This window comes from Stylophora pistillata, chromosome 4 (genome assembly GCF_964205215.1).
Source record: "Stylophora pistillata chromosome 4, jaStyPist1.2, whole genome shotgun sequence".
Classification (NCBI taxonomy): Eukaryota; Metazoa; Cnidaria; class Anthozoa; order Scleractinia; family Pocilloporidae; genus Stylophora; species Stylophora pistillata.
The window spans coordinates 12767803-12783174 of NC_142522.1; the positions used below are offsets into that span (position 1 = coordinate 12767803).

The following is a 15372-nucleotide window of genomic DNA, read 5'->3' on the forward strand; positions in this document are numbered from 1 at the left end:
TGGATTAGAATATGGATTTTAATAACGTTGTTGTAACAATTATGATAGTAATAATAATAATTAAAAATGATGAAAGCAAAAATGATAAAAAAAAAATAATAATAACACCTCAGAAACCAACACAGGCATTTGAAATATAAGATTAAACTTTTATTTTTCTATTGGAAAAATAATCTTCAAAAAATTAGCAAAGGTATAATATTGAATTGGTACAGTTTCTATTATGATAATAGATCAGTATTTAGAAGCTTGATACAGCAATCACTCCAACACTCTACTCTTCAATAAAAAGATTTTCTACTGAAAAATGGTTTGTACTAAAAAAATCGTAAACGGAAAAGATGAGTGTAGAACCGATTTCTGAGGGGTACATAGGAACGGGAACGTTTCACGATAACTTTCCTATATTTAGTGTTACTTTTTCATGAATTTACTTAAAATTTTCAGGTTCCAATTGTTAAATTAATTTATTCACGGTTCTCATAAAGGATCAGTTGGTAAATCTCAACAGGCAAACGAAATTTTTGCGGCGAAATTTTATCCTGATCAGGCAAACTGCATTTAAAGACCTTCTAGAGACGATTAAAACTTCCTCTTCTCTAAGGCTTCGATATAACAACATTTACAACTAAGAATAAATTTTAAAAAGTAATGCAGAAACGAATTGCGAAATACCAACGTAAAAATTTAGATTTGTGTGGCTTTTTCCAGAAAATAAAATTACATTTGTATTATCTACCTCAATTACAGAAATCTTAATAATGTTTACGTGATTTAAATATATTCTCAAAAAACCCTTTCTGGGCTGACGTAAGATCATTTGATTTTCAAAATGTATTTACAAAGTTATGTACTATCAACAGAGCATTGGAACGCACGCACATAAAATGCTACCTCAGCGAATACAATTAAAAGTCAGGCGCATATTATCTAGCCAATCACGATGCACTCTTGCATCGTATTGTTCTGAAACACGACTCCGATTCAGACATCGAGCTAGAGTCGTAGGAAATTCAGGATTTATTGAAGTAGAGTAACAATTCATTCTCGTAACTTCCAGCAAGGAAGCAATCCCGCCACAATACAGTAGCATAATTTACGAATTTCTTTGGCTCGGCAGAAGTACGACGTTTGAATCGCTGTCACGCCAGAGTCGAGTAGCACAGCAGAGCTTGTCCGACTTAATTGCTTGCCGAGCTCAATTCAAAAGTTTAATAGTCCATTTTACAGTTGTGTGCTTGGTTGCCAAGCCTTTGAATGGGAGTGAGGCTAGGGTTGACCTTGTTATGATACAAACCTTGCTGCCTTTCAAATGTAAATCACTTTGTTATCATGCTAAGTAGATACAGGTCTCTATCACAACAAGGTCACCTTCAGCCTCACTCTGAATCAAAGGCTTGGCAACTAAGTACACAACAGTAAAATGGCCTATTCAGACGCCATGCTTCTACCGTGCTTACGTCGAACTTAATTACTGAAATCGAGTTCGACACGGCTTGAGCACGACGTCTAAACTGGGCCTCAGTCGACGATTGGCTGGAAATTTGTGTACGAATGATTTGCCTTTGGCTACAGCTGTTAATGACGGAAACTCCGTAGCAACTTCTTGGTCAAAGAGTTTCTATTCCTCGCGAATTGAGAACCTTATTCAGCATTGGCAAACTGCAGGGATGGCTGAGGGATGGCAGGGATGGCAAACTGCAGGGATGGCTGAGAAGAAAGTGGAAGAAAAAATTTCTTTGTCCTGTTGTAAGACAGCGTCATCTCTTCATCCGCTAATTTTGAAGTTAAAGAAAATCATACACCTTTTAAAAAATAACATGTTGAACTTTTATGGCATAGCAAACACGATAGCCTGCGTGTAGCCGTACCCGCTCTCCCCCCCCCCCCCCGAGGAGAAACGTTTCTCCTCGGGAAGGGAGGGTACGGCTACACGCAGGCTACAAACATGACAACGAAGATCTACAACTGAGTAAATAATAGGGACCTCAAGCAAACCACGACGGCGTCGGCAACAAGGACGTGAAAAAACAAAAGATCTAACTGGCAGAACAATAGCTCAGCACGTGCGTGAGCTATTGTTCTTAGCAAAACAACAACGTAAAATCACCAAAATTTGCATTGTCTGCGAACGGAAACTGCGACGGCAAATTATTTTAATTTCCATTCGGAACTCAACGCTAATTTTATACGTTATGCTGAAGTTGAGGTGTGGCGCCGTATGAGACGGTAAACACATGCAGCCATTTTCGAAATTCTAATGACAAGTAGAAATTCATTTTTCAATCGACGTCTTCCTCGGCGTTACCATCCTGAGTGCTTAGGGTCCTTAATAATAATGCCTCATTCACATCAGCAAAATCAGTACTAGAAAACTGAAAGGCTGAATTTTACATAGAGTTCAAGGCATCACTAACTTTTATTTCAGTTTGTGCTAAAAACAAAAACATCAGTTTAAGCACTCTCTACCAAGAAAACAATTTCAAGCAATAGAAAACTGAAAGGCTGAATTTTACATAGAGTTCAAGGCATCACTAACTTTTATTTCAGTTTGTGCTAAAAACAAAAACATCAGTTTAAGCACTCTCTACCAAGAAAACAATTTCAAGCAATAGAAAAGTGAAAGGCTGAATTTTACAGAGCGTTCAAGCAGTCAATAACTTTTATTTTAATTGTGCTAAAAACACAAACATCAGTTTAAGTACTCTCTACCAGGAAAACAAATTATCTTTCAACTTTAAAAATACTGAAAAAGTCAAATTTTGTCCACCCAAGTTCTTATGGCGACCGAAATCCTGAGTGAGGTTTTAAGCTTCACTTTAAGTCCCTCAGTGAAAAAAAAAATCTAACGACTAAAATCAGTCTTTCCTCGACTTCAAGAATTGCGATAACAAGACTAAGTAATATTGTATGAACAAAAAAAATGTGATATTTAACTATAAACAACTTTTTCTGGAAATTTAATCTAAGTGCGATCAAAGGCGCATGCATTCACTGGGCATTCCAAACATTTTTACCGGTAAGAATTTGTCCCTCATCAATTCAGCTTGTCGAAACTATAATGGTAAAACGCCAGTTCAAAACAAACATAGGAACAAATTCGAAATAATACCTCAGCTCGGCTTTTCATGTTCTTTTTTCTTGAGTTTAAACAGTAAAGATTCCATATTTGAGTTCAGAGCGTAGTACACGTTCGCATTGTCGGGTATGACAAGCTCTCCTGCGAAGTGAGATAAAATCGGAAATGAAGTCAAGGGAAGTTAAGACTCAGTCTTGATGTTTTAAAGAAGGACAATACAAGAATAGTACAAGAAACTATGGAATAGCTTCAAAGACCTAGCTGGGGAAGGAAAGGGGGGGGGGGGGTCATACGTTGTAAACGACCCCATCTGCTTCCATGAGCCAATGAGCGCTGCTGTAGGAAACCGCCTGCCCACCCCCGTACGTCTCTATAATCGCTACTATGTTCTCACGTATCTACGCAAAAGACAGCAAAGAATGTTGTACATCTTAGCTTTAAAAATCAAACCTTGATTTTCTTGTTGAAAAGTTCCTATTTTCTCTCAAACATAATTATGCATAATTTCTTCGTGTAGTCTACAAAGTCATGATGACATTGTAGACGACTATACGAAGAAAATTCATGTTGTATAGCCTTTGAAACTCAGAGACTTACCTCCATTATCAAGAACTTGAACAAGGAAATACTCGCTTGGATCTGCCTTCATTTCTCGTTTCTCCAAACACGACCGAATGACAGCAGGTGTTCGCTCGTCATCCGAAAGCTGTTTACAACAAGAGGAGGACATACAAACTTATTAGCTACAGGGTATTGTAGTGCACTTTCAATATGACTTACATGATTTATCTCGATGTACATAGGTTACTGGGATTGATTATTAAAACAGCATGGCGGATTAAATTTGGTGTGCTTATCGTGCAGCCTCAATAATCTATTCGAATCGATTTCAATACTCGATTAAGACACGACAGGTGTTTTTTTCGGAGTATGACCAAACTCTCATGTCTAATTAACATGGAAAAGTATGGCAGTAAGTAAGGAGAATTGCTGAATAGATATTAGGATTTAGCGGGTTAACAGTTTGTCTCCACAAACTGTCGCATTTGTTACACGTATGATTCACGTTTAAAGCGCGAAGACATCAATTTTTGACAACTCCATCTGTGTATTTCTATACATTTTCAGAATATCCAGCAAAAACATTTTGGAATATTCATCAAGCAAAAAACGCAAAATAAAAAACAAACAAACAAACAGACTTAAAGTAATTCAAATCAAAATGAACCTGGGAAACCGGCTAACTAAAACAACGAGTTATCTTATTCATTTGCAGTCTATTCTTCGCATCATACTTACCCAAATGCCTCTGTAGATAACGCCAGCACCAGATTTTGTATCTTCCAGTCCGTCGATGCTGACCCGAATAATACAGCCAGCATGTGCAGATCTATTGGAGGGACTCTCGGGAGGGAGCGTCTGAAGAAGACTGGGTCTTTCTGGTAAAGACCTCCGCGAAACACCAGTTCTAGCCTTGCGTAGGCGTGGTGACCTACAGCCAATTGGCAAGCCACCAAACTGGGTCCGGGGAAGGGAGAATGAAGGGGCTTTGGGCGCTGTGGACGTCTCTGATCCCGATGACACACCGGAGGACGTGGAGGACGATGAAGAGCCAGAGTTCTGTAAAGCAAACATATCGGTCAGTCAGGAGATGGACCATGTTCACTATGCTTAAATGCAGTCTAGGAGAACCGGGTCTAGCACACCAGGTCGAGGCTAAAAAGAACACTTCCTGGAGACATTGTGAACGAAAAAATCCGCGTTGATTGGGGGGGGGGGGGATATACAATTTTTTTTCGGGGGGTCACATGATTTTCAGTGGGAACGAAGGGAGGATCAGTCTTCACCAACAGACTGTAAAGGTGGACTAATGGAAATTGCCTGCCAATTAACTACCAATGAGGGGGGAGGGGGGGAACATAAGAATATTACAGTGCCTTATTGGGGGGGGGGGGATAACGTTCGAAACGTCAGCTTAGAAAGTCTTAACGTTGGCCAATTTACATCATCCACTCAGTTGATGAAACCAAAGTATGGAGTATATGAATACTGATGTTAGGATGTACCGGGTTAACAAAAGAAAAAAAAAACAAACAAATTCACTCACCACAATTGTACTTACATTTCTTTTGTGCCGGGCCATAACAGGAGAGTTTTCATTGGATTTGCATTGTTTATCAGCAGGAGGGGGAGAAAGACTCTGTGCTGAGATTGGCGTCATCAAACTCAATTTGCTGATGTCTGGTTCACTGAGCATTCGTCTGCCATACAAAACAATAATAACAACGACAACAACAGACGTTACATCGAGCGCTTTTCGATTGAGTGTCGTAAAGCCACAACCAAAGTAATCACCATGGCCAATCAAATGAAAGGAAAATACCTGGATGAGCCATTGAAAACTAAAAAGTAAAAACAACTAGGCTGTCTAAAGCGCGGGAAAACGCGGCAGACCATTGGTTTCAGATTTGCTTCTGATTGGTTGAGAGAGTGACGTAAGTTGTAAGACCAATCACGGAGCGAAGTAAAGCAACCTCGGACTACTTACGACGCTCAATTAAAAATTGCTCTAAACGAATTTTTGGAAAAATGTTGATAAGAAACACTTAGTGAAAAGAACTACGTGAGGACATCATGAGCCGTTTTAAGCGTCACAGGGAACAAAGCGCATTTCAGTCAAGTAATCTGAGTAATTACAGCGCTTAATCAAGACAAAGGAAAAGATCACAAGGAGGAAATGGAAACTCTAAGGAAAAACAAGAAATGCAGGGAAACGCGAAAGGAAGACGCGATTGGTCGCAGTTTTACATTTGATTGGTAGAGAAGGATGCGCGAGTTTTCTCAACCAGTCAAAGAGCAAAGTAATATAAAGCCAATGAAATCCTGCGCTACTTTTGACAACTCAATTGCAAATTGCGGTTAAAAAAACATTGCAACAACCGTTCTCTCGATAGATACCATGGTAAGGGTAGTCCAAAAAGAAGAGAGGATTGTTAAGGATACAGACGATTCACACGGACTGCAAATAACCACCCTAAACCCTTCAGGCTTAATCTTTTTAAGATGGAAAAGACGAGGCTGGCTTTATGACACAAATCAAAAACGAACGATGATAGTTAAAATGGAGAAGGTGAAACCTTCATATTCCGCTTTTAAACGCTTGAATATGTAGCGCAAATAATTTACAGCGAAATTGGATGCGCACCTGATTTTGGTGTCCTTCTTCTTTTTGGTATATTTAAGTTCCACTCGTTCAACCTTACAGGACCAGTGGTAGCTGTGGAAAGTATCAAAAATATACAAAATGAATCATTGAAGCTAAAAACATTAATGAAAGGACTGGTAGTCGTTAAATGTTGGCTGCGCGCTATTTTTGCAATAATTGCAATTTGTGAAAAGTTCAAGTCAAAATGAAGCTTTCCGCACTGAAAGCAGTGCTTCACTTCGTTTAATCAGTTTTCCAGTCAGTTTGTGAACACACAAAATCTCCAGAGCAGAAGATTTAACCTTGGATTTGACATAAGTTAAAATCAGCTAAACTCCTTTTCAATTTTAGGCTGACTTTGGAAAAAACGCATCTGCTCAAGTGATTTTATTGTAAACCATTCTTCAGCACTACAACTTAAAATGTTCTACACAAACTCCCACACTCGGGCACAGTCTTCTAATATGGTTATTCTAAGAATTCCGCCAGTTTCAGCCTCCACAGAATACTGCTGACAGTCAGCTTTTCTCCCGATATGGGACGATCGAAGAGCGAAAGCTTTGGGCGGGAGGAGACAAAAGCCAGACATTACACCCAGAAATTTTACCTGTTACCCTCGACTTTGTGAGCTCGACCCAGTTTTACCGAGAGATCCATTACAGTCGAACCTCGATTGTCCGGACTCGTTGGGACTAGACGAAATAGTCCGGATAATCAAGGGTCTGGATAATCGAGAATATGAATATTAATGAAGAACAAAAACCGATTAAATTAAGAATGCGACAGTTAATCCTGAAACAAAACACTTACAAATTGTTTTGAAAAAGATATGGTCTACATCTTCACTGTCCTCCGTGAATACCTCTACACGTGTGTATTAACAATTACAATTAATGACAAATTTCTTTACATTGGCCTAAAGTGTTGAAGTAAGTCAGATTGCCTTAAGGTTACCGTGCACCTTCAGGGGTGTCTCGCGTGCAAGCGATGAAGCGCGTCCGGTTTAAACTGTGATATCTAAACCCCTATATTAAATTAAAGCTTATAGAACTGGCTATCAGACTATACCAAAACTTTAGAAAAAAATGAATTGTCGAATTTTTCACAACTTCTAAATGCGAGCGCCCGAATCACCTTTTGAACGTTACATGTTAAAGCGAATTTTGTTTTTCGCTTATTTAATGTGTTCCTCCGTTTCCGGGGCCAAAGCGCTAAAAAAACGTGACTGCGATTTGCCATATTCAATTTCAGTGAAAAGTTACAGAACATTTTTGAAATAGGATTAAAAAAATGTGGAGTGATCGTACAAAAATCGCTCTTGAAAAAACCGTATTTAGAAATAAAAAATTCGGAGACACGTTTTTGTTGTTTATGCGTAAAACTAGCTACTGTCAAAATTTGAGAGCAATCGAACAAATTCCCTTTGACTTGTAGCTCTTAAAAGGTGATTCGGGCGTTCGCATTTGGAAGTCGTGAAAAATTCGACAATTCATTTTTTTTTTCAAAACTTTTGGTATAGTCTGATAGCCAGTCCTATAATCTTTAATTGGATATAGGGGTTTAGATATCTACAGTTTAAACCGGACGCGCTACATCGCTTGCACGCGAGACACCCCTGAAGGTGCACGGTAACCTTAAAGAAGAACATCGCCTTTCCTTCCCTTTTCAATGCTGTAGTTTTAAAAAGAATATTGCTACAGATCTTGATTATGACTAATAAATATTCATGAAAAAATTGGGAGCAGAGAAAAAGTCCCGATAATCGAGAAATCCGGATAATCGAGGTTCGACTGTACTAACCAAACAATGATTCACCACGTGAACTAACCTCTCTGATTCTGTAAATGTCTTGATGTTATCAAACCAACGTCGAAATTTCTCATCCTGGACAATTATGTAATTCTTCGCCGCTTCTTGAAGCAGCTTTATTTGAGCGATTACTTCAAACTCCTGAAGGGTTTAAAGTACATACAAATCAATTTTACCCTCACAAGGCTCAAATAAAGAGCAAACATCTTTACTCAACTCACCTTTCTTCTTTTCTCAAAATTAATCAAGCCATCCTAGAAAAAGAAAGGAGATCGTCTTTGGAAAATTCATGAATTTGTTCACATTTTACTGAATGCAAAAGGTAAGAATAAGTTTGTAGATTGTGAAGTTAAGACACAAACAATTCAAGTGAAAGGCACCACGCTGATACAACACAAGCCCCATCCCAACCAAACTTCACCCTCCCCTTCCCCCTCGGAAATTTCCCAGGTTTACCCAACAGTTACCAGGTTGGATATGACCACTTCGAGCGCTATGTTTCTTGCTTAAACACGAAGGCGCGCTATATAAGGAAGTCTTCCCTGGGAAGACCTAGGCTCATTTGTCACTCACCGTTGACGAATGCGGGTCAAATTTAAATGCTGGTTGACGAACAAAAGGAGCTAATGAGAAATCTATTGTTTACTTCCACCAGCATGGTGGTATAAGGTAACGTGCGAACCACCTACTTCGATCTCAAATTTACCGCCACAAATAAAGACAGTTTCCATTGGAGAAAGGAAATACTAATCTCAAAAATTCTTGTATTGTGATGAAGACAAAAAACAATTTTGAGGAATGCGCCCGCTGTTCACTGCTTTGGAGTAGCTGTAGCTCAAGCTGACTCGACTCTAAGAGTTCTACATCACACGACGGTTGATTGACAAATGGTCCAGTGGGACCTAAGGCTCCTTTAAGAGCGCGCCTTCGTGTTTAACCACTCTGACCCTAGATCCAGAGTCCAGAGTTACGAGTCCAGTCCAACATTTGATATAAAATACGGTGGCATAGGTAATATTGTGGCTTATGTAATAAGGTGGAATAATGATGCTCAGTTCCTCTCACCTCAGTGAAATCTTGATGGGCTGCATCTAACATCATGAGGTCGGTTAGAAATGTGCCCAAGTAGGGAACCGTTCCTTGGATAATTCCCTGACAAAACAATAAATATATATACATGTACAAACATCTTACACAAAGAAGAGGGAGGAATTCAATTTTTCGGTTTTCTGAATTCGGTCAAAACCAGTTTTCTGAATTTTCCACCTCTTGCTTACAAAATATTATGTTTTTGGAGCAGGTGAGAACTCTTTGGAGAATTCTTAGTATCGGCTGTTTTCGTATATTGTCTTCCAATATCGACAATTTTACAAAAACAACATTCTGTCATTTTCTGACCGGAGGTAACTCGAAAGAACGAAAAATGATCAACAACTATAGAAGCTGTTGATTGTTAAGGAAATTCTTCTTGTCAGCACCTTCAGAAATGTATAAAGAACAGTATGGAGAATATGCATACTGATGTTAGGGTGTAAAGGGTCATTGAGCGAGTAGTTATGTGCTAGGCTCGATTTCCACCACTCTCTCGAGTCCGGTCTTTTCCGTTCCTCCCCGAGAAGAGAGAGGAGCGTGGGCTCTGGTTCCCGAACAGTGGCTAGTAATCGAGCCTAGTTCTTATCGCAATACAAATCAAGACGAGGGTCGGTTTTCTTTCCGTCAAATGGAATATTAAATAAGTGCTATTTAACATGGTCGGTCATCAAGATTATTATCAGAAAATTACATCGTTAATAGCAGATGTACCGCCTCAAGTTGTAATTATCAGCACATCTAACAGTTTTGCTCGAAAGATCATGATGTTGTTTCGGTGTGTAAACCATTCATGGGAGAGAAAATGATGAAACATCCACGACATCTTTCGACAAATGAAAAAAAAGACAGGCGCGTAGCGTCCTATACGCATATACGCACGTGCGTACTTGAAGTGACCAGAAAATTTTGAAATTTTTAGCAATTGTTTCTATTCTTTTGCTCAGTTTACTTAGGTCTCTAGATTATATGTACTTGTGCGTACTTGAAACAATGACCACCCTACGTGCCTGAAAGAGTTCTTATCGTCGTGGCAAGCTCCCAGTGGGCTTGCTAGCTCTGGGTTATATCGCTACTGATATCGCAGGAAGGTCTTTAGATAAAATTCTGTCCAAGATTGAATGGTGTTTTGCGGGTTTACATTTCACAACTACTTCGATTTTGTTTCTAGATTTCTTAAATGGTATCTGTCGATTGGCATATATCACTTATTCCGCAGTTCAAATATATTATTTCAATTGATTCTCTTTTGCTGTATTCACCCTTTACAGGTATAGTGCGAAAACTGACATAAACATCATTTCCTTAAAGGTTCTTTTACTAGTTCAGTTGGCTTTTTAGTTCCGCACAAGTATCGCTTGTCAATCATGGGTTCGAGTTCAGTCTAGGGTTGATCTTTTTTTTTAATTTTTTCCTTCAATTTGCAATAACTACTATTGTCATGTTTCTGACTGTGACGATCTTTCATTTTTATATTGGTTCTTCTATAGTGTTTGAGTTACGATTTGCTATAAGCTCAAAAATACTGATAAACAGGAGTCGCGCTTCCGATAGTAAATACTTCAGCTCAGAGAAACGAAACACTCAAAGAAATCTTTCGGTCTGCGTTTCATCTCTGTGATATTTCGCTATCTAAAAGCATAACTTGCCTTGTCGCCCAACTGTACTTATTGGCTCATGGACTTCCTTATATACTCAAATTTTGAATTAAAAACCTGCGTTTACAGCCTCGAGGACGATATCACTCAGCAATTTGCCACGGTTTGCGGTTTGATTACACAGTCATCACTAAAATACAAATAGTCACAAACACATTCTTTAAACTAAATTTCATTATTTTAATTTAAAAGACTTACAGCGAAAAAGACACTCTAAACAAAATGAGAGGAAACAGAAATATGCAAGAAGACAAGAGATTTTCTAATTTTAGCGAAAGGCAAATATTTCCGCGTCAGTGGTTATATAAGACTTCACCTACAAAGCAACTCTTAGGCGCACTTATATCAACTGAGGTCAGTTCCGTCATGATATCCAAAACCCATTTTCGGTTGTATGAGTGATAAAGAGAGCCGTTTTGACTTTTTGTAAGTATTTTGTCTTATTCTCTCTTTCAGGTGTAAACTCGGTTTTTCGATTTTGTTTTTAATGGAAATAATGCAGGCTGGGATTCGGGTTTCTGATGGGGAAAAATTGTGCTTCGGGCCACGTCTGAGCATTTTGACTTGATTTTTTGCAGTGAGCTTCTTTCACGTTGTGTTCGCTGTTAGCCACAAGACAGGGAGGCGCAGGTACCTAAGATGGCCGATGATCTTGCAGCAAGAAGCTTGGGACTGGTAGGCCTCGAAGGATCCTCTTTGGTCCTTTTAAACCTTTTCTCACTGGCAGGAAATATCATGGTATGCTTATCTGTTTACAGAAATCCAAGATTACGTACCCAAACTAATCTTTATATCATAGCATTGGCCGTAAGCGACTTGCTCTCCGCTGTTTTTGTGATGCCTATCGGTGAAATAATACTGTTCACAGGAAAAAGGCCGTTTGGAGAAGCTATTTGCCAAATTCACGCCTTCATGAGTCTATTTGTGCTCTACGTCTCGCCGGCAACTATGGCTTTAACAGCGGTCAACCGATATGTTCGCATATGCAGATCAAACACAAGCTACCAGAAAATATTTTCGCGCAAAAAGTCTCGTTTATGGGTCCTCTTGGTCTGGTTATTTGTGGCTAATTACATCGCAATTCCAAAACTGGCCAAATGGCAAGACTTTGAGTTTGTACCTGGTTATGCGCAATGCTCGATCAAACACCTTGGGGAAGAAGCCAAGATTATCCACTACATAATAGTTTTAACACTATTTCTTGTCATGCCACTGGTTGTCACTACTATTTGTTACACGAAAGTTCTAAAAGCTGTTCGTCAACATCTGACAGGGATTTCTCCCTCGTTAAGAGGACATAGAAGGAACGACGCACGCATTTCCATTCAAGAAATCCGACTGAGCAGATTGCTCTTCATTGTTGTTTTTACCTTTGTGGCGTGCTGGATTCCTTTGTGGGTTATCGTCATAATGAGACGTTTCTCGTTAGTATCACACATGCCAAGAAGTGTGGAACTGTTGTGCATGTTTTTCCTCTACATTTCAAACACTATCAATCCCGTCATATATGCCGGAATGAATTCTACATTCAGGAGCGAGTTTCGCCGTATCTTATCTTGTGGGTCAGAAGCTTTGTGCGCATGTAGACAGCGACGAAATGGACTACAAGAACGTGAACTTGGTCCTGTGACGCCCAAGTAAAAGGGTCTGTTCCAAAATATTGGTTCGACAACGGAAACACCTTGGGAGAATTTTTTTCTTCCATAACAATGAAAACAAAAATTTAACAATCCCTACCCGCAAAATAGCGAAGCTAATCGAGGCAGGAGGGAAATAAACATTAAAAACTCTTTAACGACAAGTTTGAATGAACCATTGAGCTGGCGATAAATTCACACCATTACCTAACTCAAACCACAAATGTCATTAACGTGAAAGATTTGTTTGTCTATCGTGGATATGATGATAAATGATTATTGAATAGTTTGTCTCGTGATTTAGAGTCACTATCTATTACAGGTCACTACTTTTCGACAACTAAACTATTAGTCTTCACCGGTCAGCCTACACTGGCTTCTAGGCTTCGCTAACTCCTTCTCTGTGATCCTTCCATGCTAACGTAAGTTTGGGAAATCTCTTATCTCGCAGTTAAAATGCTTTCCGACAGTTTTAATGGCAATGCTGAAACGTTGACGACAGTCGAAACAAAGAAAACATGAAAAATTTCGCGAATTTGTTTTCATTTTTGCGGCGTCGGAAAGAAGGAACGGGATCAATATCCAGCCAACTTGACCTCACGCTGAGTCAATTACGCATTTATTTTCACATACCTTCTCTTCATACAAGTGTGTACATGCTCATAATGACGCAGATATCCCTTCACATTTGTAGGATTTACTATGGACACTTCGGTTGCCAATACTACTTCACTCACATTTTCATTCCTTTAACTGAGTCACTTCGGAATGTTTTGACTATCTCCAAAAGAACAGTGAACCAGTGTCTATTAGGCCTGTAGTGCCATGAAATGCTCTTCGTATTCAAGACAGTTTGATTCAAAGGTATGCATGTGCTGGCAGTGTTTCAGTAATATTTGACGAGCAAATTGTTAAGTGCAAGATTGAGGTAAAACAGAACAGCACACAAACTATTGAATTGAATACACTTTGGACGTGGGAGTTTTTTTTTTTTTTAACAAAATCGCTTGGGCAATGCATACGTGGAGCCTTTAGAAAGGAAATTTAAAACGTACTTAAACATTAGACCATATTTAACTGGCCGGCAATATCACCCCTTAGCTACTATATTTTCATGTCCTCATCCCCTGCTCGATGAATTATTTGTGTTGATATTGTTAAAAAAAAGTTTCAAGTTAATCATATAATCAGTTTAGGTATGCTACGAGCACTCGATGCTTTTCGTCGAAGTCCGCCCGGTATACTTTTCGGGCGCCTCAATCCCAGAGTTCTACGCGGCACGCTAACATCATATTTTTTCACCGATTTTTTTTTTTTTTTTTTTTTTTTTTTTGACTCGCGTAACGGACTTCGCCGAAAAGCAAGGGCTGCCCGTAGTCTTGGGTATCCGTATAGAAAGAGACCATGACACAAAGATTGCAGTTAATACAAGAAAAGATCAACAATAACCCTTGTGTTGAGGCTTTAAGCTTTACCGGCAAAGGTTAATGAACAAGTATGTCACACCGCCATAGGAACACTTACCAGGTCCATGAAGCGTGACTTTCGTTTCTTCATATTCGGCAATTTCTTTGTTGGTGAACTTTCCGGCTGCGCCCACTTTGCAGTTCCTTCCTGTTATGAAGGAAAAAAAAACTTTTAAGCCGCTCGAGCTCCTTTGAAATCTTCCGTGGAAACAAAGTTTAGGAGGTGGTTAATGACAGAATCAATGTCTTGCAAAACCAACAGAGCAGGGGAAGATATTAAGGAATTATTTTATTAAGGTCCAAATATTGATTCAGAAAACACACACCCTTTCCCCCAAACAATATTGACTGTTGTACGTTTTGTAAACTGTACCAAGACGATTGATGATTGTTTATTTAGTTTTGCCAAAATTCTGAAAGGAGGGAGGGAGGGAGGGGGGTTCTGTGTGCACGCCTTAATTGGCAAAAAGTGATCTTTCTGTAATACTTATAAACAAAAGCCTCCATCTGGTGCGAAAATATCCACGAATATTTAATATCCACGAACACTATTTGTTCCTAACATCAATATTCAAGAATGTGGAGCAGGAATCAGGAGCTTTTTTAGTTTGTAATCTTCTCCTTTATTCTCGTGACCTTAATGTACGATTCAGGACTCATATATTAGGAGGAAAATTTAAATTGTTTCAGCCAATACTGACCTTCATAAGAAGTTCTCTACTACTCTGCTGATTGCTGTCTTCTGAGAAAATGTTTGACAGTTCAAGAAACAAATTATGAACATCTCTGGAGGGAAACATTACGATAAACAACATTAATACTAAATGTAATGAAAAATAGCCATGATAAATGATGTTAACTCATTACACCCTAACATCAGTGTGCAACTCTACTGCGAGGATCGAGCATCATACGTATCAGTATGCATATTCTCCATACTGTTCTCTATACATTTCCTAAGGTGCTGACAAGGAGAATTTGTTTAATAATCAAGAGCTTCTTTGGTTAGTGATCATTTTCCTCTTTCTCAAAAAGCTTAATGAGTATACCTAACTATTTTCGTTGCATTACCGCAATAGGGTAGGACTAGAACGGAACATATTCGAACCATGCGAGTAGTCCACCCAATAAATCCCACCCATCCCACCCCAGGGGAGGGCATCCATCACACTAATCTCGTGCGTGGGAAATTAACGTCTCCTACCCCTAACCTTGCAGGAGACGGGACCTCCATCTATTCGTTCCTATCCTAGAAGACTAGAATATCTAACCATCTCTTGATGTTATAAAAAGGTAGCATATTCTTCTCAATTATTTTAAGACCTTGAGTGTTGGTCCGGCCGGGGCTTGAACCCTCGACCTCCCGCTCAACAGTCCAGCTCTATCCATTGAGCTAACTGTCAGGGGTGACAGCACGAGGAAAAAAATA

General features: G+C 39.2%; 2 protein-coding genes across 6 annotated transcripts in view; one reads left to right on the plus strand and one right to left on the minus strand.

Moving 5' to 3' along the window:
• LOC111333908 (ral guanine nucleotide dissociation stimulator-like 1) overlaps positions 1 to 15372 on the minus strand; it is a 22909-nt gene continuing 7537 nt past the window's right edge. For 2 of the 5 annotated variants that reach the window (XM_088757696.1, XM_088757700.1), the window contains exons 8-18: positions 14645 to 14729; positions 14002 to 14091; positions 9159 to 9245; positions 8315 to 8347; positions 8113 to 8234; positions 6285 to 6356; positions 5187 to 5340; positions 4379 to 4699; positions 3677 to 3785; positions 3113 to 3220; positions 1 to 1775 (exon numbers count right to left, since the gene is read on the minus strand). In XM_088757696.1, coding sequence (XP_088613822.1) covers positions 3114 to 3220; positions 3677 to 3785; positions 4379 to 4699; positions 5187 to 5340; positions 6285 to 6356; positions 8113 to 8234; positions 8315 to 8347; positions 9159 to 9245; positions 14002 to 14091; positions 14645 to 14729 — 1180 coding nt within the window. In that variant the 3' untranslated portion in view covers positions 1 to 1775; position 3113. Of the gene's footprint in view, positions 1806 to 3112; positions 3221 to 3676; positions 3786 to 4378; positions 4700 to 5186; positions 5341 to 6284; positions 6357 to 8112; positions 8235 to 8314; positions 8348 to 9158; positions 9246 to 14001; positions 14092 to 14644; positions 14730 to 15372 lie in introns of all 5 variants that reach the window. The other 3 variants (XM_088757699.1, XM_088757698.1, XM_088757697.1) reach the window with 3 other exon arrangements.
• Positions 11133 to 13472, plus strand: LOC111333909 (melatonin receptor type 1A). The gene is made up of 2 exons (XM_022939555.2): positions 11133 to 11266; positions 11419 to 13472. Exon 2 carries the CDS (start codon positions 11480 to 11482, stop codon positions 12479 to 12481), a length of 1002 nt encoding a protein of 333 aa, XP_022795290.2. The 5' UTR covers positions 11133 to 11266; positions 11419 to 11479; the 3' UTR covers positions 12482 to 13472.

Coding starts and splice junctions, on each gene's coding strand:
- LOC111333909 (XM_022939555.2), top strand. CDS start 11,480: ATGGCCGATGATCTTGCAGCAAGAAGCTTGGGACTGGTAGGCCTCGAA.